Genomic DNA, 24868 nt, shown 5'->3' with positions numbered 1-24868 from the left:
CATTTGGCGGAACGTTGATGTATTTAATGGAAACCCTACCATCCCGCCTGATATTAATATGAAATACGACGATTCAGAGAAGAGACTGCCAGAATCATAGACAGCACATGATTGGTGGCGAATGCCATATTTCCTCCCATAATGAGTACATCGTAATGGTGTATTTCTTCTGTGGCAGAAAAAAACGTACTTATTAGGGGATGAATTTCTCAATGACCAATCATCTCAAAGCAAAATCGTTACCTAAAAGTTTTTCTAAGACTGTTTCATATACAAGGAATCATTGTCAACAAGTTAAACTAATTGGATTTATTTTTGCAGTCCAAAAAATGTTTGTCGCCAAATGTATGCTGTGGTGTGCCCTCAACGATGTTAACAGAGGATGGCTATGTTTTGAAGGTAAGATATAAACAGCTTTTGTAATTGGAATAGGTCACATCTACTCTACTACTTCATTTCCAAGACTCCCCCGACGCCTCTAACATATCCGTCACCAGAACCCATTAGAACGACCACTGCAGTGAGCAATAACTATTTGCCGCCAGCAACGACTACACCTAAACCACAGCCCGCAAAGCCTAAATCGACAACTCCCACCCCTGTGAGGCAAACGCAACCTACTCAAGCAAGGTATCCATCAAGACAACCATCGACCACAGAAACTCCTTACAGGCAGCCCTTTACAACAGCTCCCACACCACCACGCAGGATTCCATCAACCTCACCACCTAAATATTTGCCTCCTGTTGATCACCGTGAGGAATCATCAAACCAAAACAATATAGTAATGCGAGGAGAAGATCAATTATCTCCTCAAATATTCCCAACAAACAAACGACCTGGATCTTTTGTAGCGGAAGATGCTCGACCAGTCGGCCCTGTTGGTCCCGTCGGCCCTGCTCGTCCCGGTCTGATCGGCCCGGTTGGTCCCGGTGGTCCAGCTCGTCCCGGTCCAATTGGCCCTGTTGGTCCCGTCGGCCCAGCTGGTCCTGGACCCATTGGTCCAATCGGATCAATTGGTTCTACACCCGCAAAGTGTGCATCGGCCTTAGTGTGCACAGCTGAAAACTACTGCAGTTCGATTGGTGTTATTAGCGAAACGCCAGTTGAAATCACCCCATTCAGAGTTCCCTTAACTGATTGTATTATTGAAGGCACTGGAGCGCCAGGAAAGTGTTGCCGTGATGCTAACTATGTTGATCCTTGGCCTGTTAATCTGGCTGGTGTATGTGCACAAAAGAACAAAGTAAGCGATTTTTTTTTATCATTCTCATTAATACATTCTCAACCATTAATGTTCTTATTGCTAGAATACAAAACCTCAAGGAATTAAGGATATAGACGCCAACTTCGCCGAAATTCCCTGGCAAGCAATGATCTTAAAGGAGTCCTCTAAATCATTGTTGTGTGGTGGAGCAATTATTGGCGATTCGGTTGTTTTAACGACAGCTTCGTGTGTCCAGGGGTAAGAGGAAACTTCTATAGCATCATGCTTAATTCATCATTGTCTATTTTACAGAATTTCGGTGGGTGACCTGCGTGTTAAAGCAGGGGAATGGCAACTGGGTAACACTGACGAACCACTACCATTCCAATTAGTTGGTGTGAAGGGTTTAGATATCCATCCAAGCTATGATTCTAATAGTGGATCAAACGATATGGCTGTCCTACAATTATCTCAACGACTACAGTTTGCGTCGCATATTCAGCCCATTTGCATTAGCGACAAAGACCCTAGTCCATCAGAAACTTGCGTCACTACAGGATGGGGCAAACAAGCGTTAAGTAGTAAGTCCAAAGATCAGTAGTCATGCGCATCTCCTTAATTCTGACGCATTTATTATTTCAGTCCACGAAGAGGGTGCCATAATGCATGTCACCACGACTACTCCCTTGTCTCGAGGTGATTGTGGGGCCGATAACAGTGGAGTTTGTAGTACCACCAAATTCGACGCATGCCAATTTGATTCTGGCAGTGCCTTGGCCTGTGGAACTGGCAGCAGCGTCTTACTTAAGGGCATTTATAGTGTAGAGAATGCATGTGGAGAAGGACAAGCAGTCCGTTTCATTAAACCCGACGTTGCATGGGTCAACAAGCAGTTCCTGCAAACAAGTAAACCTCTCCTCCTAAGGGTGTAACCAACCAACTGGGCGTACGGTCTGATGCGTGTTAGTGCTAAAATTACAATTATCTCTAGAATGTAAAGTCTTCTGAATCCACATCCCAAAACTAAAACAAAAAAATGTATCACTAAATTATTTACATTTTTCATTAAAATAAACAGTCATCCTCCTACCTCCATCTCGCCCTCGTCATTCTCATCCAGCCAAACTAAATTTTTTAAAAGAACGTTTTGATTGTTATTTGTCCCGTAGTAAAACTCCATGTCTCGCCCAATCGTGTTGCATATAATGCGCTACGTATTTATCCTAACATCTATGTACAATTCCTGCAGAAACGACCGACGAAAGTGCTAAATTTAGACTTTCCTAAATGCGCTTTACACAAAATTATCAATCTTCAATTTATTCCAATATACCGATATGTACTAAAATTTAAAATTGAGATTATTATCTTTTTTAGAATAAGTTAAAATGTTCAAATGAGCGAGAATGCACTGTTTTAAATATGCTTTGGTTTTTCTCACTTTTCCCAAAACTAAAGCACTCATAAAATCATATAAACAATGTACTATAAACATGTATAGAAATTATTTATGTCTTATTGATATTTTATGTTGTAAAAAGTATAACAAATCCTTCTAAACTAAGCCTATATATTATGAATAAAAATAATGAAATATTGAATAAATTAAGTAAGATTTGAATACACTTTTAAGGCTACATACATACAGTGGGGAGCAATACGGAGTGCATGTTTTACTTTTTGCAATATTTCCTAAATAGAAAATGTCTAGTAAGGCCCACAAAGATTGGGCCGTTTGTGACTGGAAATAAGTTAAATGGTCAGATGGAACAAAAATAAACCGTTTTTAATATGATGCAATAGAACATTGCTGGTAACGACCTCCGAACATTTCCTGGTATTGACAAAGTAAGTGTATATATATATATATATATATATATATATATATATATATATATATATATATATATATATATATATATATATATATATATATATATATATATATATATATATATATATATATATATATATATATATATATATATATATATATATATATATATATATATATGGTATTAAGTTCGAGTTAAGCCGCTAAAATCGTAATTTTTTCACGATTAGTTTTCTTTCATAATCCATTTTAAGGAATACAAACTTTGTGACAAATTTGCTTTGGGATATTCCCCGTCAAGTTATAATGAATTCTGCAACAAATATGTATAATTTTATGATTTTTTTTACTGATTTAGTTTTCACTTTAGTGAAAATTAGAGGCTAAACTCGAAGTTAATACTCACCTTTAAGTGTGAAAATTTTCATCGAAATCGGTTCAGATTTATATAAATCACCCATATATATGTATCGCCCGATTTCCTCAAATTTTGCCATAAATCCCTTATGTATCAACCGATCGTACTCCAAGTTGGCCAAATCAAATTTTCTATAGCACTTACTATATGTGCAAAAAATCATGGAAATCGATTCTGGCTCCCATATATAGTATCACCCAAATTTGACCATAAAACTCTTATTTATACCAGATCTTACTCAAATCTTCCATAGTATTACCTATATGTGCCAAATTTGACCATAAAACTCTTATTTATACCAGATCTTACTCAAATCTTCCATAGTATTACCTATATGTGCCAAAAATCATGGAAATCGGCTTTATATTAAATATAGCTCCCATATACATGTATCGGTAACCTTCTGTGGTTTCAATCAAACCTGCAAAATTTTGCCCAAATCAGTTCAGATTTAGATATAGCTCCCATATATATACATCACTCAATTTTCCCAAATTTGGCCATAATATGTTATTAAACTGAAATCAAAACAAGAACAAATGCAAAAATATCAGAATTCAAATCAAAAATGAATAGATTTCTAGCCAATAGCAATTTCAGAAATTTTCTAGCAACTCAACATCAAAAATAGCTAGATCTATTTATAAAATAACTAAATTGGCATCACTGAGAAACAACTATCTACTCGACTGAAAGTTAATTCGCCTTTTCTGCTCTCTCGTGTTTGAGTGAGTTTCCGTTTCCTGTTCTTTAGTTGAAAGAGATAAGCATTAAGTATTACCTGTTTTGTTCTGATTTGGTTACAATTTAAAACTGAATGGAACTCTATGGAACGAGATTTATTTACCATTTTCTTTATTTCACTCCAATCAAATACTATGAAATAAAGGAGCGAACTAAAGCCGATTGAGTTTCCGTTTCCATTATGATTGAGTGCAAAGTGGTGAGTATTCGGATTTCTCTCTTTGCTCAACAGGTTTTATTTAGCAACTCAACAATCACACAAGCAGTTTAATTCTAGCCCTTGCATAAATAGTTCAGTTGGTTTTAGGTGTTGCGATCATTTGGCAGTAAAGTGAAATTTTTGGTCAAACTTGTGTGTGCTTTATTTATTTATATTAAAATGTGTAGAAAAGTGTTTAGTGTGTTTAGATTCGAATTATTACATCATCCCTTTCAAGTAAGTTCACTTTTTTGTATTTTAATTTGTTTATTATACATACATTTGTTGGCGCAAGTCGAGTGTTCATTTTATCTAATGAGTATGTACTCCACTTATCTTGTATTCCCTCGTCTTCCTTCATCTTGAAGCAGTGTTGGGAATTTTGATTACTTTTGACTACTCGTTACTACTCTATACTTTTGAATTGAGTACTCGTAGTAGTAACTCGTTACTTTAATAAAAAAAATCAAAAACTACCTTTTATGTATTTTTTAATAATATTTTCTTCTTTCCAAAGAGGATCCATCTTATAATATATATTTCGTGCTTTTTACATTTCGGGGGTGTCCTTTCAAGAGACAACTCCAAAAGTTAAATCAGTGCAGACTATTTCATAATGCGACTGTTGATTAAATGATTATGTTACAATAAAAAACAAAGAATTCAAAAGGTTTTATTCATTAACAGAAAAAATAAAAAAAAATCGTGTAAAGAAATAATATTTAACAATGTTTTTAGAATACATATTTTATTTCAATAAATATTCATTCATTGTCGTTTGTCGTGTGTTGGTTTTAACAATAACATATTGAAAATGTAATTCAAGTGATGAAAGTATATTCATAGCCTCAATATCTCCTTTGTATTCGACAAACGCTTTAAGATCTCGTGCCTTATCCATAGCCTCTGTATATGTAGAGATAAATTTCTTCGCTTCGATAAATTTCTCACACTTAATTTTTCTCTATTGTACATTTCAAGCACATCTACTTTTTGATGTAGTGTCAAAATAGACCTCTTTTTATCCATTTTCAATGTCTGGCTCGCACGAATGTATACTAACGAATGACAAATGCAATTTAAAATGTTGTTAATGCGTTTGTGGCTGTATTATTTGGGGAATCCCATAAATCGCTTAAGCGAAAAACGAACTAGATATCCGCACAATAGATTTTTTTTTTTGTCAAATACCTGTCAGCGTCCGTTCAAGGGAGCAGATGTCCGCACAATAGATTTTTTTTTGTCAAATAGCTGTCCGCGTCCGTTCAAGAGAGCGTCCGCTCAAGGGAGAGTAGCTGCGATGTATTTCTTATAGCTACTGTGTCCGTCCAAAGGGGGTGTCCGTTATGGGAGATTTCACTGTATTTGTTTTGTTTACCCAGCAAAAAAAAACTTGAAGTTTTTTCAAGACACAACTTTAAAATAACTTCCAAAAATGCCCTCCCAAAGATGTTCTTTATTTTAACTGCACAGGAAGTTCATTTGAGTCAATTTTTTATAACTGGCTTTTTTCATATTTTTAATGAAAAATTTAAAATTTTTTGTTTCAAATAGGTTAACGGTCATTTTCATGTAGCTCCGTTAGGCTTTAACTGCCAGTTAACAGAAAGTAAAATGCAAATATCTTCTCTCCAGTTAACTTTAACTGAAAAATTTTCGTCAGTTAAGTTCCTATCTGACATATGGAATATATATGCAAGATGACAGCTTCGTCCATAATACGGTTTAAAAGTTGGTTAGTTAACGGAACACTAACGGAGCTTTATGAAAATGGGGGTAAGAATTAATAAAATGGTACAAATTATTTTAATTTAGCCGAAAAAAATGCTAAATCCTTTCTAGAAAATTTGCGAATTTTTGAAAATATTTGATGACAAACATTCCGGACAAGCGTTATAATGCATTAAAAATCATAAAAAAATTTTAAAAATCATTTATTTGTCAATATATCACAAAATTTCTTAATTCACATCCAAAACACTAAATTCGCCTCACACCTTAAGAAGTGATGCAAATTCAGTGAAATAGTGGAAATCCGTCCTATGACAAGCCCATGTTAAATTCATCGCTTCTACGTCAATTTGGAACCACTTCCGGATCCAAAAAGAACATTTTCACTACTTTTTTGGCAATGCTTTTTTTGCTGGGTTACTTACATGTATTATGTATGTCCCTGTAGGAAATTGAGGTGACTTTAAGTTAATAAATTGTTAATACTGTGAGTTAGCTCCTAACTGATTAGTTTATGGTGAGCTCTTTGTGGATAATAAAATATTTTGTTTTTGTTTTATTATTTTTGATTCATTTTTTTTTTTTTTGAATTATGGTGGGTATTAAGTTCGAGTTTAGCGGCTAAAATCGTAATTTTTTTTTTGTTTGTTATTTGAATTTTAAATTTCCCATATAACAGGTTAGCTGAAAAGTCCCCGGTTTGACACATACATGGCGTCGCTAGTATTAAATGCATATTATTTTTATATAGTACCAACCTTCAAATGATTCGTGTCAAAATTTGACGTTTGTAAGTCAATTAGTTTGTGAGATAGAGCGTCTTTTGTGAAGCAACTTTTGCTATTGTGAAAAAAATGGAAAAAAAGGAATTTCGTGTTTTGATAAAATACTGTTTTCTGAGGGGAAAAAAATGCGGTGGAAGCAAAAACTTGGCTCGATAATGAGTTTCCGGACTCTCCCCAGGGAAATCAACAATAATTGATTGGTATGCAAAATTCAAGCGTGGTGAAATGAGCACGGAGGAGGTGAACGCAGTGGACGCCCGAAAGAGGTGGTTACCGACGAAAACCACAAAAAATCCACAAAATGATTTTGAATGACCGTAAAATGAAGTTGATCGAGATAGCAGAGGCCTTAAAGATATCAAAGGAACGTGTTGGTCATATCATTAATCAATATTTGGATATGCGGAAGCTCAGTGCAAAATGGGTGCCGCGCGAGCTCACATTTGACCAAAAACAACAACGTGTTGATGATTCTGAGCGGTGTTTGCAGCTGTTAACTCGTTTTTTCCGTCGATATGTGACAATGGATGAAACATGGCTCCATCACTACACTCCTGAATACAATCGACAGGCTGAGTGGACAGCGACCGGTGAACCGTCTCCGAAGCGTGGAAAGACTCAAAAGTCCGCTAGCTCAAAAGTCCGTGTTCTCCAGATCTGGCTCCCAGCGACTTTTTCTTGTTCTCAGACCTCAAAAGGATGCCCGCAGGGAAAAAACTTGGCTGCAATGAAGACGCGATCGCTGAAACTGAGGCCTATTTTGAGGCAAAACCGAAGTAGCACTACCAAAATGGTATCAAAAAATTGGAAGGTCGTTATAATCGTTGTATCGCTCTTGAAGGGAACTATGTTGAATAATAAAAACGAATTTTGACAAAAAATGTGTTTTTCTTTGTTAGACCGGGGACTTATCAGCCAACTTGTTAGAGAACGAGACAAATTTCTAAATCTCACAAAATCAGCAAAGGAACAACCGAGAAAACGCTTAACATGACTTGTGATATGCTCCCTTCTACCCACATTATAAACAAAACGTACGATCGTTTTAACAATTACCCTGATCCTGTTCATAACATTCGAACCGCAATCCGAAATAATCTCCAACCCATATATTATGTGACTCATTAGGAGAGATTTCGCCACCCTAAATCTGACATGAAGAGGTAAATATATGTTAGCAGCATATATACGTCGCAATGCTGCCCAAACACGTCCTGATACAAAATTGACATGATGGTCAAAGTTCAACCTCGTATCAAGAACAACACCAAGACATCTATGATGATCAACAAAATCAATTGGAGTATTTCCTAAAGAAATTGTAAAGTCATGAAGAAACAGCTCATTTAAACCAAAACAGAGGGCTTTAGTTTTAGATCGATTCACACAAAGCGAGTTGAGTTCAGACCATTCAAGAAAACGAGTCAAAGTGTCGCTAATATCATACTGAAATACTGCATTCATGATCAGTCTTTGAAAGTGATTGATAGGATCTTAGATCTAGGTGTTTATTTTGATAGTAAGCTAAATTTCAAATCCCATATTGATTATATCTTGCCTAAGGCATATTCTAATTTTGCATTTATAAAAAGGAATAGTAAGGATTTCATCAGTCCATATACCCGCAAGATTTTATATACTTCGTTTGTCAGATCAAAGTTGGAATATGCGTCAATGGTCTGGAACCCGTATACTGTTGGTATTTCTGATAGAGTTGAGAGATTGCAAAAGAAATTCATAAAATTTGCACTAATAAGTCTTCGTTTTACTGAACCTCTTCCTGAGTATGAATCCAGATGTAGGCTCATACATTTGGAGACTTTGGCCAATAGGAGAAAGAAAGATTAATTATTATTTTTGTATAAGTTAATTAACGGTTATATTGATTGCCCGCCTTTGCTTCGTGAAATTGGCTTCAATGTTCCTGCTAGGAGTTTAAGATTTTTCCAATACTTTCATGTACCTATGCATAGGAATAATTATGCTTGCAATGAGCATATTACAAGAGCTTTGAGAGAATTTAATTCAATAAATTTAAATTGTAATATTGATCTATCCGTTCCTTTAAAAGATTTTGATAAAATTCTGGATGTATTTTATTTTAGAAATTAGTACATTTTTAAGTAGAACATTTTGGAAGTATATATACAAATTAGAAATTAGCGAGTCTGTAAGGATTATAGTGTGAATTATCCAAAGACTGAATAAATAAATAAATAAATAAATAAATCGGAACGTTCATATTTATAAAGTAGGAATACATCATCGGCAAATATTTTTATGCATTAATAAAAGATTGATGTTGAGTTAGATGTTATCTATGTCGGTCTTTTGATTACTAAAATTAATTTTAAGACCTGAAATTAATTAATTAGTTGTTTGGAAAACATTTGAATTTTAGCATTTTTGTATTGCACATGCTGAGTACTCATTTATTTGTAACGAGTACTCAAAAAATTAGCCAGTAACGAGTACTTGTAATCAAATACTCGCTACTTTCCCAACACTAGTAGCTAGGAAAACAAAACATTTCGAAGTGTCAAAAACAAATCCTAAGGAGAGCGAACATTTTGCACAAACTGAAAAAGAGACATATAAGGAGCCTTTATTTTTTTTTTTGTATCATCGGAGTCAAATTTCCTTTTCAAGCCGAAGGGCGCAACACGTCTATAAATCAGATCTTTGTTGGTGGTGAAATATGGACCGCAGTAAACAGCCGTCCTCTTCGACAAGAGCACCAAAGAAGGTTTCCTCACATGCTGGCAGCGAATTTTTTGCTCTTGGCTCTAAAGGATACAGAGATGAAGCGAAGGGAAAAATGCCTATAGCTAAGCCATCGTCGTCTACAAGCGTAGATCGCAAAAGAGAGACCACTACGTCTTTGATGACAGCCGCTAAAAAGCCAAAATTGACCCCAACTATACGGAGCGGTGGTGACAGTGTAGGTATTGTCGCTCCTTCGAATGAGCTTTGGGAACAAATGGGTACGGATTGTGATTCCGTAGATATCATCGATACTATCCAAACAGCTGCGGAGCAACACGACACTGAGACTTTGGTGCGTCTTATTTGTGGTTGCATAAAAAATCTAATATCGTCCTATGCAAAATCGAAACCCGACATGATTGCAATGTTGAGTATTATGTATATGGCTAAAGTACACCCAGACTATTTTTCGAATGATATCATTACTTCAGGTCTATTGCACATACTACGACGAGATTTTAATTTAAAAATGAGGCAAAGCTCATATTCCCATGTTCTAGCCTGTAATATATTGGTGCGTGTCTTTAGCGATAAACGACAGTGGCCAGAAATATTTATGCGAATTTATATCGATGACGCTATCAATGATCGATTCTGGTCGGATAATAGCCTTTGTGCGCCCTTCATAAAAAATGTTGCCGCGGCATTTAACACTCGCCAACCACAATTGACATTCCTCCAATCAGATGGAAACACTTCTGGAGCTGGCACTCCAACTATGAGCACACCAGCATCCGGCGGTAATCAACAGAGCTTGCCGATAAATATTGACGACGATTCCTGCGACAATTCCGAAGCCAGTGGTTCGGCAAAACCTTCTGAGTTTAAGCTCGGTAGTAATGATACTTATTGTGATGCAAAAAACCGATATATCGATTCGGAGCGAATTGTCGAAAAATATGTTACAGAGGCTATCAAAGAACAACTTAATAAACGTCAACAACAGGAGTGCTATACACGTAACTTTCTTAAATTCCTGTGCATTACTTCTGGCCTGGTTGAGGTGCGTCATCTCTGTATTTCCCGATTAGAACTCTGGATACATAATGGTAAATTGGTAAAATTTGCTCAAGAACTTCTATCTTACATATGCTTCAATGTTCGAGCTAATCACATCAAAGACCACGAGGTATTGGCAATTTTAGTGAAAATGCGTCTGAAAGCGAAGCCTCTAATTAACTTCTACATGGCATGTATTAAGGAAATGATACGCCTCGAACCTGGTATTCTCAATATCGTGCTAAAGCTAGTGGTCCAGAACGAATTGTCAAACACTAGAAATCCAAACAATATGGGAATGCTTGGTAAATTTACTTATTTTGTTTCATTTGGTTCTTATGCTTTCATGTAATTTTCTTCCAGCTACAATGTTCCAGACGGCTCCAGACGATTCGGCCCAATATCTAGCTGAAATCTACAAAGAATTTTTATTACAACGGGAAGACTGTCTCCGAACATTGAGAGTTTTTTTGCGTGAGTTGGTGCGAATGTTACGCAACGACATAAATTTGGTCGTATTTTGCAAAGTGTTTCTAAACGGTCGGCCGGAGCTTAACAAACAAATCGAGAGTTCCGAGTTTCGCGATCGTGTTTTCCATTCTATGGTTGATATAGCTTGCCTTTGTATGCTCTTGTCTGTTTCGCCGCAGGTCAGAGAGGCAAGCATTTCCTTGAGAGTCTCAAAAGACAATGCAGCTAACAATGCTATACTACTAAAATTCTATAACCAAATGTGTCAAATTCAGTTGGATTGCGTATCATGGATGTACGAAATTGTTCCAGGCCTATTTAAGCTTCAAGCAGCCGAATACTTCCAGGGGTTACACAAAGTTCTACTTCTGGAAAATGCTGAACAGTATTCGCGCTACGACCAGTGGCCGTCGGAACCAGAAAGAACTACACTATTGAGATTGGTTTCAGAGACACCAATACATGAAGATACGCTAATACGAATAATATTAATCGGTATCACGAAAGAAATACCCTTCACAATCCCTGATACCTTTGACATAACAATATCATTGATAAAGAGAGCATCCACGATGCGTATTTCAAGTTGCCCTGTCGTTCAGGCCAATAAGTTTGACATAATTGATTTCCTATTCAGTATGGCGGAATACCATCATCCTGAAAACATCAACCTACCCGTGGATTATGAGCCCCCAAAATTGGCAATTACAGTTCTGTATTGGAAAGCATGGCTAATCATGCTTATGATTTCAGCCCACAATCCATCAACATTTGGTGCATTTTGCTGGAACCATTACCCAACTATGAAGATGTTAATGGAAATGTGCATAACAAATCAATTCAATGAAACGGCGATGTCCAAGGAGGAATTACAGGTAAACACTAAGACCAAATTTTACAGGTAAACACTAAGACAAACTGGTCTTATAAACTGTTTACTGGAAATTATAGACTTGGAACATTAGTTTGAATATCCAATAACAAATAATCCAAATAACAGATAATAGAAACATTACCCAGAAATAGGGCCAATGTATAATAGCATATATCATAAGTTTAAACACGATTTATTTTATTTCACATAGATTATACCCATGGAACGCGATCACATTGTAGAATTTGAATCATATTTGGCCGCCCAAACGTCCCAAGCCGTTATAACCGAAGAAAATGCGATCCTCACATCTCAACTTATGTTGATGGATCCAATGGGTGTTGCTCGTCGAGTACCTAGCGGCGTTTTCGAGCAGCTAAGATCATTAAATAAATCATTAAAAATTGGCCATCTTTTATGCCGAAGTCGCAAACCAGATCTTTTGCTTGATATTATTCAGCGACAAGGAACTTCACAATCCATGCCTTGGCTATCGGATTTGGTACAAAATAGTGACGGAGATTTCAACCATTTGCCAGTACAATGTCTATGCGAGTTTTTGCTGTTTAATGCAACCATTATCAATGAAGAAAATAGCCGTGATGCGGAATTGGTCAACTTTTTGAGAAACGTTATCATGGATCCGTCCTACAACAAGCATACTGTGTGTGAGATACTAGATTATATTTTTAGAAGACTTTGTTCAACAGTCAAGCAAACGAGAGTATCTGCGCTTAGAGGCCTAAAGATAATCTTCAAGAGTTCCGATACGAGCAGCAATGAGTGGCTTTTAAGTTCTATTCCACAGATACCGCATTTTAATGACGTTCGCGTCTTTATTATTCCCCAATTGAGATCGGCCTGTCAAGTGGAGAATTCACCTGATTTGGTAATGTCTTATATACAGTTCATAGCCGCAAACACATTGGATGACTCAGTCACAGATATGCTAGACCATGTTATCGATATGGCCCAATTAATTGTGGAAAGAAGTACGATGTTCCAACACATCATACCGGTATACGAGTGTGGCGAATTAGTGGGGCATGACGAACAAAGTAAATTGGAGGAGGAAAATCGTCTACAGACGCTTAAGTGTTTATTTGTGATGTTCAATAACTACATTATCAAATTAAGAGATCATCGTGAGACATACCAGTGGAATGAATATCCAGACTTGCTAATGGTTCAATTCAATGATGGTGTTCAATTGCCCCTGCATTTGAATATCATACATGCCTTTATAATACTCTTGACCCATTCAAGTAATCAAATGCCAGAGTCAGTTCCAATTTTGGACTATTGGTTTCCAGTAGGTGGGAATGTTCCGATCGCTTTCATACCAAATATGACCCAAGAACCAGTACAGTTATTACCGGATTGGCTTAAATTGAAGATGATACGGTCTTCAGTCGATCGTTTAATTGAGGCGGCTATCAGAGAACTTACACCCGATCAAATTGTGTTATTTGTTCAAAACTTTGGAACACCCATCAATTCAATGTCTAAATTGCTAGCCCTTTTGGATCATGCGGTTATTGAGCAATTTGAAACAGTTAAGAACGCAATTTTGAACAAAGCTTATTTAGCTCAGTTAATAGAAATACAGCAAGCAAGGGGAGCAAAGAATGGTCATGTTACTGTTCGGGCGCTTGGATTATATTCTCATTCACAGACAGTTGAGGATAATCCAAAGATAAGAAGCGATGTTTTAGAACCAATTATTTTGGAGGAGCTTATTCCAGAAACGCAGCCAACGCAAATAAGTTCCGCTCATTCTGCAGAAAAGAGTACTTATGACAGTGACGAGTCTATAAACAAAGTTATGCTTTGGTCAAACCCAGATCAGTTCAATGAAGATGATTTCCATATCTTACTACACAAAATGCATACTCTGGAAAAGATTGACATAGTTCGTAAAATATTGAATCATCCCAATTTTAACCACATTCTTTTAAACGTATTGGACATAAAAGAAGCAGTCTCCTTTTTCAGAACCATAATAAGGTTAAATCCAACGCCCATTAGTGAACCCTTAATATTTTTGAAATCTATACCCTTTATGCACAGTCAAAAGAATTGTCAGCCAATGTTTCTTGATACTATGAAGAATTTAGTGTCAAACTGGCATGATCTTTCCAAACGAAGAAGCATGACAAAAGCTCCCAATATCACATTACAACAGATGCTTTCCCAATTCCGGAACCATAGAATTGAATCTCCTACTTTAACTAGAAATTTTTACAGTAACGGAATGCTTGTTGATCTTTTATCGGCTAACGATCCTGAACTATGTTGCGACTTCATGCAACAAGATTTACCTCTACTTTTCTCGAAAAGCTCTGGAGATTTTCGTTTCTATTTGTTATCTTGGATATGTCATGAGTCCAATTGGAGCACCCTAATATCAACATTGGAATACATGCTACAAAGCAATGCACCAGATTTAGACTATACCACCGTTCTTAATTTCGTACAAGCCCTTATCAATAATCCGAAATTGTGGCAAGGTAGGGATCGTACAGTCCTAAAAACGGACCTTTCTGATAATGCAATCTTTCTTTCCGATGCGGAATTAATGAAATTCACTGAATTTATCTTAAAAGAGGGCGAATTCGAGCTAAAATCCACATCACAATATCACTTTGTGTTATGCTGTCGTATCAATTTACTCTTCCGTATATGCAGGAAGTCTACTTCCAATCTAATAAAATTCATCGAGTTCGTATACCAATGCAGAAGTCCTGAAAAATTACGTTTAAATGTTTTGAGGCAAATGTATTTAATGTATCCGTCTATAAAGTTCATCCGACCGCATCAGGTAGACTCATACACAGACAAACTTCAAAATCTTAATGGATGCCAGGCGGATAAGATTTCCTCTAATCTTATCACTTGCTTGGGTAATCTATTTACGAAAAAAGATTTCGAAGCTTTCTCAAGTGACATTGAGTTATTGATTAGAAAAATTGCAGCCTCTCACCCAGCATTGTTCTTACGACAATTAGGTGTATTGTCGTCTCTTATACAAGGTCGGGGCCACTTGAGCTTGAGAATGATACGAGATGAGTACCACATGCATCGATTCATACAAATACTCAGGACATTGGAGTTATTACAGCCAATATGCTTCGACGACATTTACAAAGAAGAATTCCAATCAGCGTTAAAATGTTACTTTACATTCTTCCAGCAGTACAGTCATGTAAAAGAAGCATATCACATACTTATAAAATTGATAGAACTCTTGCAGTCATATATAAACACTAATCCTTCCTCTGCCCTAGTGTTTATTGAACAGTACGTAGATGTTTTAACGGATTTGGGCAATCGTTACAATTCAATTTCTTCGTTGCACCAGCTAGTACAAGGTATAACTCTTCTCCAACAAAAATCGAACACTTCAACCTCCAGCAATGTAGATGTAAAACAGGAATACGAATTTGAGGAGTCGTATTCAGCAGTTGAAAACAAAATACAGACATCAGCGACAGAAGCAGATACCCCCGACTCTTCAAGCAATTATCAATTGTCCAATTTAGACATTAATTCTCGAGGGGCCGTCACATTCGCCATATCTGGGTCACTAAATAAGACATCGGCTATTTCGCCGCACTTTGCAAATTTATTAAAGATAGTTAAGCATTCTAACGCTGAAGATACTATTTTAGGGCCCCTACAAGAAATTGAAAGTTTTACATCGAAACGTTTCAACTTTTTAAGTGAACTTTTCGACCGTCTCTTAGAACTTATATTCTCCTCCAGTGCTCAAATAAGATCTAACGCGTTTATTTTGCTTATACGTCACTTAAAACATAATCCAGGACGTTCGGATGTTAATCGTTGCACTTTAAATGCATACGTTCAATGTTTGCGAGATGACAATTCTTCAGTGGCTGCAACAGCCATTGATAATTTAAGCGAGATGTGCTTGCTTCTACAAGAACATGCTATCGAGATATTGTCAGTTTCCTTTGCTTTAGGCCTTAAGTCCAAATTGAATACCACTTCTCAAATTAAAAGAGTATTACAGACGATCATGTTGCAGCACGGCTACTGAATTGGAGTCCGCCTAAACAATTTCTTTAACAATTAACACAGTGCATACCTTTTTAATAAGATTTTCGATAATATCTATTCCTATTAATAAAATCAATTTAAAATAAAAATTTTATGACAAGTCTAATTACTCGATGTGTTTTATTTATTTGTGGCATTCTTTTCACTTTTGTTAGACGATGATGAAGATGTACTGCCTCCATTGTTCGTATTTTGGTCTCCCATTTCCAGATGTTTGAGTAGGCGATACAAGGCTACGGCCTCTTTAATACGATTAAAAACTACGCAGAATGTTTCGATTTCTATAAATAATTCCTAAGAAAGCAATTCGGTAAATCTCGCAATTCTTTACATTTATTTATAACTTACCTTTACATTTATGATCTTGTTTCTTATCAAAGACTGTAAGAACACACATACTAAACGCACTAACCTGGACTGTTGGAATTTATCTCGGACATTCTCACATGACGAAATGCAATTAGATATATACAGGTGAAGAAATTCCGTGGGAAGGTTGACCGAAGTGGTTAATCTATTAGAACAAAAATTGTGAATCGAAATGTCTTCCTAAAGTTGCTAAAATTTTTGCTAGTGAGACTACAAGTATTTATGAAGGGAATCACTTAAAGCACAACTGAAGTTTCTTTTTGTTTTCACGAATTGTTAAAAAGAAGTAAAATAAACTAAAATAAAATAAATACTTTTAATATACACAAAAACAAAAAATTATTCATAACAGCAAATATGTTACAAATATATAAAATATCAGTTTTTGTCTTCTGAAAAAGGGAAACAGTCAATGTAGTTGTTTCAAAAATCATTCGTTAGTTGAAACAAATACTGCTGAATTAGCAAACATGTTTTAAAACATCTCTGCTGAAATATCACTGCATTACTTGAAATAGCTGACATTTTTATCCTCGCAATAACCTTTTTTTACGTGAATAAATTAATAACGATCTTTTGTTTTGAAGTTATTAAATGGTCCGAAGAGAATTTATAGTTTCGAATCAGCAGAAAATGTCATCAAACTACTGTCTGCTTTTCCAATATATCAGATTACTCGTTTAACAAAAAAACTGCTAACATAGCAGTCTGCTGAAAAACAGTAGTATTTTTCTATGAGTGTAGCACGAATTGGAAGCAAAATTATTTTGTAGAAATTTTAATATTGATGTGTTTAAGGAGGAAATCAATAGAAAAACACTATATGTATTTGAGTTTGCTACTCGCTCGGCCAGAAATTGAATCACTTTCTAGTCGCGTGAAACATTTGAAGAAAATTTTTACAAATATATACATACAGCTGCGCTCAAAATAATAGTAGTAGCAAATAAATTAAAGCACCATCGTGATTTACAGTTTTTGTCGTAAAATTGGTACTGTACTCAGTTTTTTTAGGTTGCCGAACATATAGACGGGATCCTCTTCAATCATAAAGCACCATTTTTGACTCATCCATCCAATGTTCCTCCATTTCTGTACTGGGGAATGTTCCTCCATTTCTGTACTGACCAATGGAAATCCTCTTGGGCATACTTTATTCTTTTCGATACATGTTTTTTTGAAAGGAGAGTGACTTTTCTTGGACTATGGACAGCTAAATTATTTTCGTCTTTTAATTGTTTGTAAGCTAGCTTATAACCCTTTTATTTGTTTCGGAGCTTGCAAAGGGATTCTTATGTCGATTTTTTTACAACAACAATAGCATCAGAAGTTAAACCAACGGTATTTTTTTATTATGCACACTCCAAACAATGATATAGTAAAATACAAAGATAAAATAAACCTTTAGTGGAAGGAATAGAAGAAGCAGAAAAAAAATTCAGCACAGCACTACTATTATTTTGAGCACAACTGTATGTATATGCGAATTTAACTAAGAACTTACAAACAGCATATGTAAATAGATAATTTGAGGCTGGTAAAGATTCCCTTAAAATGATTAAGTTTAGATGTTCGTTTTTTCATACGTTTGTACAACATATTCACCTGTTAACAACTTCCATTGAATGCAGCGTGATATCCATATTAACTAGAACATGAAAATATTCCGTGATTTCTGGAGAGTTCATTAGTTTCAAAAGAATTTCTATGGAAATCAAAGGATTATTTTCCACAAGACGTGGCAACTACAAATTAAATTATAACCCTTGTACTGCGAACACAATCAATTATCTCATTGATCCATACCTTGTCAGGAGTGAGACGTATTTGATACACAAAAAAAGGATTCTTTACCAGCTCATTTAAAAGCAATTTTTGGTCTTGTAAACTCAAAGATTGTACGAATGCTAAATCCATCAATTCCCTTGTATTGCAGCATGAAGTAACTCTCTCGTATTGCACTGTTTGGGCAAACGATTCGGTTAGGTTAAACCATACCAGTTCTTGTTCAAAGTCCATTAAAGGAGGTGCGATGGAGAAGAATTCTGGAGCAAATAATCCCGCCATTATTCAGATGATGTTTTTGTAGTGCCTGTATTAATTTTCCTTTATTTGGATTTTAAGTTTACACTACGGAGTCACGCTGATGCACAGTGGCACCGTTCATGTGTAAACATAACCACAGCGATATGCGATGGACAAGCACTTGATTACGTGCGTATGGGAAACCCATGCGCGGCGGAATACCGCGGATGCTTGTGCCGTGTCGCCGAATAAAATCTATCCCAACAAACACAAGGATGAGCATTTTACATAGGTAACGACGCCATATCAATTTGATAGTGGATCCCATTTTCAATATTAATTCAAATGGCCTTGCAAATTGCTTGCTTTCAACAAATTTTCCAATAGATTTGAAGCATTAAAGTGGGTATAAAGTTCGAGTTTAAGGTGTGTACTATGTTCGGTTTTCGAATTGAAAATCACTTTATTTTCGCGATTACTTTTCCTGAAATAATCAAAATTATAAATGAAAACAGACATATTCCTGTAAAGTCTTGCCGAAATATAGAGGAACAAGAAATTGCACATCAATTGAGTTAATTTATCTGCTTCATATTGAACTGTTTTAATAAAGTAACCGCGAAAATTTCAACGCGAAAAGCGAACATAGTACTTACCTTTAGCCGCTAAAAACGTCATTTTTTCACGATTACTTTTCTTTAATAATCCATTTTAAGGAATACAAACTTTGTGAAAAGTTGCTTTGGGCTTTTCCTCATCAAGTTGTAATAAAATTTGCAACAAATATGTATAATTTTATGCCTTTTTTACTGATTTTGTTTTCACTTTAGCGGCAAAACTCGAACTTAGTACTCACCTTTAGTCGCAAAAGTGAAAACTAAATCAGTAAAAATAAAGCATAAAATTATACATATTTGTTACAAATTTTATTACAACTTGATGAGGAATAGCCCAATGCAAATTTTCACAAAGTTTGTAGTCCTTAAAGTGGACTAATTAAGAAAAGTAAACGAGAAAAAATGGCGATTTTAGCGGCTAAACTCGAACTTAATACCCACCCTAAAACCTAGTACTAAGATCACGTTTTCACATATTTGTTGCAAATTTTATTATAACTTGATGGGGAATTGCCCAAAGCAAATTTTCGCAAAGTTTGTATTCCTTAAAATGGATTATTAAAGAAAAGTAATCGTGAAAAAATGACGATTTTAGCGGCTAAACTCGAACCCACCTTTAGGGTGGGTATTACGTTTGTTGACTCGAAAAGAATTTCACTTAACCATTCTTTCGCGTTGAAAAATGATAGTGTTGACAATATATTTTGAAGGAAAAAACAGCCATTTTGGAACTTTCTCACGTTTATTTCATCGAAATGTATTGACAACATCGCAAAATGTCACGAAATGGTTACATATACATAGGCAACTAGTCCCAATAAACACAAACGTCTGAAAAATGCTAAATTTTAACAATTTTTCAAACATTTTTTCAAAGGATTAGGGTAATATTCAATTTGAGAAATTGTTGAGAAAATCGCTTTCTCAACAAAAAACAGACATTACCCTCAACAGTAAAATTCGATACAATAGCAATAATTTCTCAGGTGTTATCCTCAAATTGAAATGCATCGCTACTCAACAATTTCTCAAACAATTTTCGATGGGAGTCAAATTAAAAATTAACATTAGGGCTGATTTCTTTTAGCACTGAATGCAACATTTGTATAAGCTATCCAGAACACCGTTGCACTGGTGTTCTATCCAGAACATCTCATCCCAATAAACACAGGATGAGCGTTTTTCAAATGCAACACCTTTTCAGTTTGAGGGTAAATATCATTTTCAACATAAATTCAACTTGACTTGAAACAGCTCATCTTCAATACATCTTCAAATTGTTTGCGAATTACAACCAATTTGGCAAAATGTTGACGAAAACTTTGAAAATGTGTTGAAGATAATTGGAGAAAACTTTGACAAAACACTACCCTGAAATGCAACGAAAAAACCACATGGTTTTCAATACTACTTTGGACAACAAAGTTCGTGGAAGAAATACAAAAATGTGGAAATTTTTTAATAATCAATTGAAATTGCTTATAATAATTGGTAAGTAAAACTAAAACACGAAATGAAAACTTTAAGGAAGTCACTAAAATCAAATCTCTTTGCAGACAACTAAAATATTTGGATGCTGATTCTTGGACACATTAAGAGACTGGCCGATGAAAAATGATAGTGGCTTATCGAGAAGAGAAAGTTTCCATAAATCAAAGTGCAACCAAAAAAACTTGGTATTTATTCTTTTCCATATCAACAACTACTGGATGATAATTCGCATCACATCGATAGTTTAATTTACATCGCATCATCGGTTTAATTGTTATTTTGTGAATTGAAATTGCTGGAAATTTATTCCAATTATCTGGTCATCAAGTTCCTGAAAATTGCCAGTATTTTAATAACAACAATTTTGTAACACCAACGTTCTTGAGGAAATCACGTGGTACGTAGTACGTGGTCAGTTGGAAGAAATGCAAATTGGTAAGTCAAAATAAAAAGTGAAATGAAAACATAATGGAAATCATCGATTGTTTTGCAGAAAACTAAAATCATTGGATGGTATATTCTTGGAAGATGTTGGCCGATGAAAAACCGATGAAGGGAGCAACAAAGAAAAGTTTTCAGAAAACTTACAAGGTGCAACCAATTAAAACAAAGTGCAACAATTCCTATATCAAGAACTTCTGGATGAAAATGTGCATTACATCAATTTACATCCCGTCATCAGTTTGATATTTTGTGATTTCCTCTTGCTGGAATCTATTCTAACACACAAGCCAGCAAGTTCCTCGATAGTAATTATTTCAAATTGCCAGCATATTAATTAATAGTTATTTGACACCAACATTATGGAGGAAATTATACATTTAAAAATGTTTAAGATATTTAAAGTTGTATTCATAGTTTTATTTATTAATACGTTTAATAAGATAATTACATTTTGATTGGTATTATATTATTATTTTTATATATTATTAATGTTATTTTTTAGATTATTATATTTGTTAACGAAAAAATAATAAAATTTACAAAATCTCTAGAAATTTAGTGTTGACTTTCAGTTAGAACTAGGATTGACTTTCATACAAATTGTGGTTTGAAAGTATTCGCAACAATGCTAATTTTTTATTTTGATCACATTGAAAACTGTTTGAGAAATTATTGAGTAGCGATGCATTTCAATTTGAGGATTACAATTGAGAAATTATTGCTATTGTGTTGAATTTTATTGTTGAAGGTAATGCCTGATTTTTGATGAGAACGCGATTTTCTCAACAATTTCTCAACTTGAATATTACCCTAATCCTTTGAAAAAATGTTTGAAAATTATTGAATTTTAGTATTTTTCAAACGGTATGTTTTATTGGGATCAGTGCAAGCAAAGATAATTGAGAAGAAGATGCAGTCTTGTCATAGCAAAACTGAAGCACCAGAGGACTCTGCCAACAAAATATCATAAAGTTTGCGTCGACGTGTCTCTCAAATGTACTGCCGTTTGCGTCGGAAAATGTTATAACATTAGCGTTTTTCATAAATTTCTGAATAAAAACCCACAAAAGCAATACCAAAACGATTGTAGAAAATTAAAATAAAACATATGTGTATTTTAAAGCGAATATTCATTATGGTTTTATGTGAATATTGCCGTTTTAAATTTATTCCTGGGCAGAGCTGCTTTGGAAAAAATTGACAAATAAAACAATTTTTTCTCATAGCCCTCTACACCTTGACATTTGTTTTCTCTTTATAAGAGCACAATGCTTAATCTTGTTATACTCAATTATCTTTGGTGCAAGTCGCGCCGATGTTGCCAGATTGTATTTTTATAAATTGACGCTTCTTAGATTCACAATAGTACTTTATTGTGACTAATTTATCGAAAAACAAGAAATTCAAAGTGGTACAGTGTCATAAATAATCGCAGCAGTAAATATTTATTACTAATTTGAGCATTTCATACATTAAAAATGCAAGATTTCACTTCTTTTCTGTGATTGTTTTTAAACAGCTGATGACAGTGTTGCATATTTTTGGAGATGTCCTGGATAAACGAGTACTCTGTTTTCTTTTAGTCCTTCACTGTTTAGTATATCCAGTGCTAAAAGAAAACATCCCTATTGTTGCAAATACTTTTCAACCAAAATTTGTATAAATGATATCGCCCCTTCTAATTGAAAGTCAAAGCCAAAATTCTATGAATTTTGTATAATTTATTCATTTTCGTCAAAATAAAATATATAACAATACATTACACAATATACTACAATACTAATTGAAAAATAAATATCTTATTAAACATATCAATAAATAAGAACAAAACAACAAAACTTTAAATATCTTAAACATTATTTGCAAACACTTTTGCATAGATAATTCGATTTCATTCCTGTTTGTGTCATAAAACTGCATTGAAATTAATTAATATGCGGGCAATTTGAAATTTTAGGAACGTGATAGACCGCGTGTTGGCATAGACTTCCAGCAGAAGGAGTTCACATAATATCCATTTTAGGCTGATAATAGGATGTAAATTAAAGTGACAATGTGATGCACAGTTTCATCCAGAAGTTAATGATATGGAATAATATCAAGTTTTTAACAATTTTAATTGGTTGCACTTTGAAATTTTTCTGGAAACTTTTCTGATAAGCCATTCATTTTTCATCAGCCAGCTTCATAATGTTTGCAAGAATGTAGTATCCAAAGATTTAAGTTTTCTGCAAAAATATTTAAATTTAGTGACTTCACTAAAATGTTGATTTAATTTTTCATATTGAATTACCAATTATTATAAACTATTTGAAGCAGTTCCACTTAATTGTCCAACATTTTTTCATCGGTCAGCTTTTTAATGTTTTCAAGAACGTAGAATCCATAATTTTAGTTTTCGGCAAAGAGATATACATTTAGTGACTTCCTTAAAATTTTATTTCATTTTCAGAAAACAGATTCGTTGCCTCAACCGAATTATTTGCCAACCGAAAGCAGGTGGTTCCGTCAACTATCAATGATATCTGTCAGCACAACTAACATTTGGCAATTGTAACTGCATGATAGTATGTTGGATCAACTTTGCATTTGTTGTCGCAATCTCATATTGATTGTTTTGTTTGTTGGTGCAACCGCTCTCGATTTTCTTTATTATTATCCTAACCAAATTTCAATATTAAATGAAAGGGCAGATTATATTGAGATTTTATTAATTTATTACAAGATTTACAATCATAATAAACTACGAAAATAAATACAAAAAGTGTTAACAACAAGGCTATTGATCTACATATATGTGAGATCAATTTACATTACAACTTACAATTTTTTATAGGTAATGTTTGTATACCAATGATGGTTATTAGGTTGCAATTATGTGGTCAAACTACAGAACCTAATTCAATATATACTTGCCAGAAATTTCTTCCTTAAGCCTCTAGATATAAATCCTCCTCTATGCTTCATACAATAAAAAAAGCTCGCTTGCCGTAAAAAGTATTTGTGTTTGTTGGTGTATGAAGCCTGCAATTTTTATGGAAACTTTTGTAATATTCCTTTTTTATAAATCGGTGCGATACTTACCTGAAGGCAACTTCTTTTCTATGGGATAAACTTTATTCAATGTATTGCGGACTATTATCAAGAAAATGCTGTTCCCCGTTTTGCAAATTTTGTAGCGTCATACCATTTACCATGTCGATGTTGATATAAATATTTATTTGTTGCAACAACTACCTTACGCCCGTCCTATAATTGAACTAAGATTCTATTAGTATACTCAACTTTACGTTGTACCAACCATTTGTTGATTCGCATGATGTAGGTCTCACTATGCTGGTGGTTAGCTCAACAATTTTATGCAGCATAAAACCAAATTTATCGGCATTGTTTATTGTAACCAATTGAATGGTTATGGGAATTTCGTTTTGATCCTGTGAACTTTTTTATGGTCGTGTTGGATGTATAAAGGGGAAAATAATCAAAACATTGTTCTTGTAACAAAAAATAAGTTACTGACATCATTTCCTCATTGTAACGATCGAATTGCAACCAACCATTTCTCTGGGTGTATGTAAAAAACCTTTTGGTGTTCGGTCTATGCATACCTCTTGGTATGCAAGGCGGACGTACTAACCACTACTCCACGGTGCCCAACTAAATTTATGTTTCTGTTTAAAAAAAATCGTTTAATCGGCTCTTGGGCGTCGCAAACTATGCTATTTAAAATATAACTTATAACGATAATTTTCTATTAATGACAATAACAGCTACGTAGCCCAGTGGGTAGTGTGTTGGATTACAAACTGAATGG

The 24868-nt window shown here is 34.7% G+C and overlaps 3 protein-coding genes and 2 long non-coding RNA genes across 7 annotated transcripts in view; 3 read left to right on the top strand and 2 right to left on the bottom strand.

The window, feature by feature from the left end:
* scaf (inactive serine protease scarface) overlaps positions 1-2816 on the top strand; it is an 81539-nt gene extending 78723 nt beyond the window's left edge. For all 3 annotated transcript variants that reach the window (XM_075310026.1, XM_075310025.1, XM_075310024.1), the window contains exons 4-8: positions 322-399; positions 464-1246; positions 1311-1465; positions 1520-1788; positions 1850-2816. In XM_075310026.1, coding sequence (XP_075166141.1) covers positions 322-399; positions 464-1246; positions 1311-1465; positions 1520-1788; positions 1850-2139 — 1575 coding nt within the window. In that variant the 3' untranslated portion in view covers positions 2140-2816. The remainder of the gene's footprint in view (positions 1-321; positions 400-463; positions 1247-1310; positions 1466-1519; positions 1789-1849) is intronic.
* Positions 2817-9449: 6633 nt separating this feature from the next.
* On the top strand, positions 9450-16214 carry IntS1 (integrator complex subunit 1). The gene is made up of 3 exons (XM_075313539.1): positions 9450-10988; positions 11047-12029; positions 12240-16214. Exons 1-3 carry the CDS (start codon positions 9617-9619, stop codon positions 16086-16088), a joined length of 6204 nt encoding a protein of 2067 aa, XP_075169654.1. The 5' UTR covers positions 9450-9616; the 3' UTR covers positions 16089-16214.
* Positions 16198-18670, bottom strand: Not11 (CCR4-NOT transcription complex subunit 11). Its single transcript, XM_075313540.1, has 4 exons — positions 18284-18670; positions 18083-18222; positions 16457-16622; positions 16198-16402 (listed from the first exon to the last, which is right to left on the bottom strand). The coding sequence occupies exons 1-4, from the start codon at positions 18542-18544 to the stop codon at positions 16229-16231; spliced, it is 741 nt and encodes a 246-aa protein (XP_075169655.1). The 5' UTR covers positions 18545-18670; the 3' UTR covers positions 16198-16228.
* A 1607-nt stretch (positions 18671-20277) lies between these two features.
* LOC142239277 (uncharacterized) lies at positions 20278-21417 on the top strand. Its single transcript, XR_012722974.1, has 3 exons — positions 20278-20610; positions 20676-21045; positions 21104-21417. It is a non-coding gene; the product is annotated as an uncharacterized LOC142239277 (long non-coding RNA).
* Positions 21418-23748: 2331 nt separating this feature from the next.
* LOC142241391 (uncharacterized) lies at positions 23749-24579 on the bottom strand. The gene is made up of 2 exons (XR_012723610.1): positions 24139-24579; positions 23749-24078 (listed from the first exon to the last, which is right to left on the bottom strand). It is a non-coding gene; the product is annotated as an uncharacterized LOC142241391 (long non-coding RNA).
* Positions 24580-24868: the final 289 nt, after the last annotated feature.

Source organism: Haematobia irritans, chromosome 5 (genome assembly GCF_050003625.1).
Source record: "Haematobia irritans isolate KBUSLIRL chromosome 5, ASM5000362v1, whole genome shotgun sequence".
Classification (NCBI taxonomy): domain Eukaryota; kingdom Metazoa; phylum Arthropoda; class Insecta; order Diptera; family Muscidae; genus Haematobia; species Haematobia irritans.
Note: the sequence above shows the minus strand (reverse complement) of the source record. Positions and strands in the feature narration are given on the sequence as shown.

What these genes read in the sequence shown, in the direction of transcription:
- IntS1 (XM_075313539.1), top strand. Translation starts at nt 9,617, where the DNA reads ATGGACCGCAGTAAACAGCCGTCCTCTTCGACAAGAGCACCAAAGAAG. An exon ending in AAACAATATGGGAATGCTTG is followed by an intron (nt 10,989 to 11,046) that starts GTAAATTTACTT and finishes ATTTTCTTCCAG; the next exon opens with CTACAATGTTCCAGACGGCT. An exon ending in TGTCCAAGGAGGAATTACAG is followed by an intron (nt 12,030 to 12,239) that starts GTAAACACTAAG and finishes TATTTCACATAG; the next exon opens with ATTATACCCATGGAACGCGA.
- Not11 (XM_075313540.1), bottom strand. Translation starts at nt 18,544, where the DNA reads ATGGCGGGATTATTTGCTCCAGAATTCTTCTCCATCGCACCTCCTTTA. An exon ending in TCAATGGAAGTTGTTAACAG is followed by an intron (nt 16,623 to 18,082) that starts GTGAATATGTTG and finishes TTGTTCTAATAG; the next exon opens with ATTAACCACTTCGGTCAACC. An exon ending in ACAAGATCATAAATGTAAAG is followed by an intron (nt 16,403 to 16,456) that starts GTAAGTTATAAA and finishes TTGCTTTCTTAG; the next exon opens with GAATTATTTATAGAAATCGA.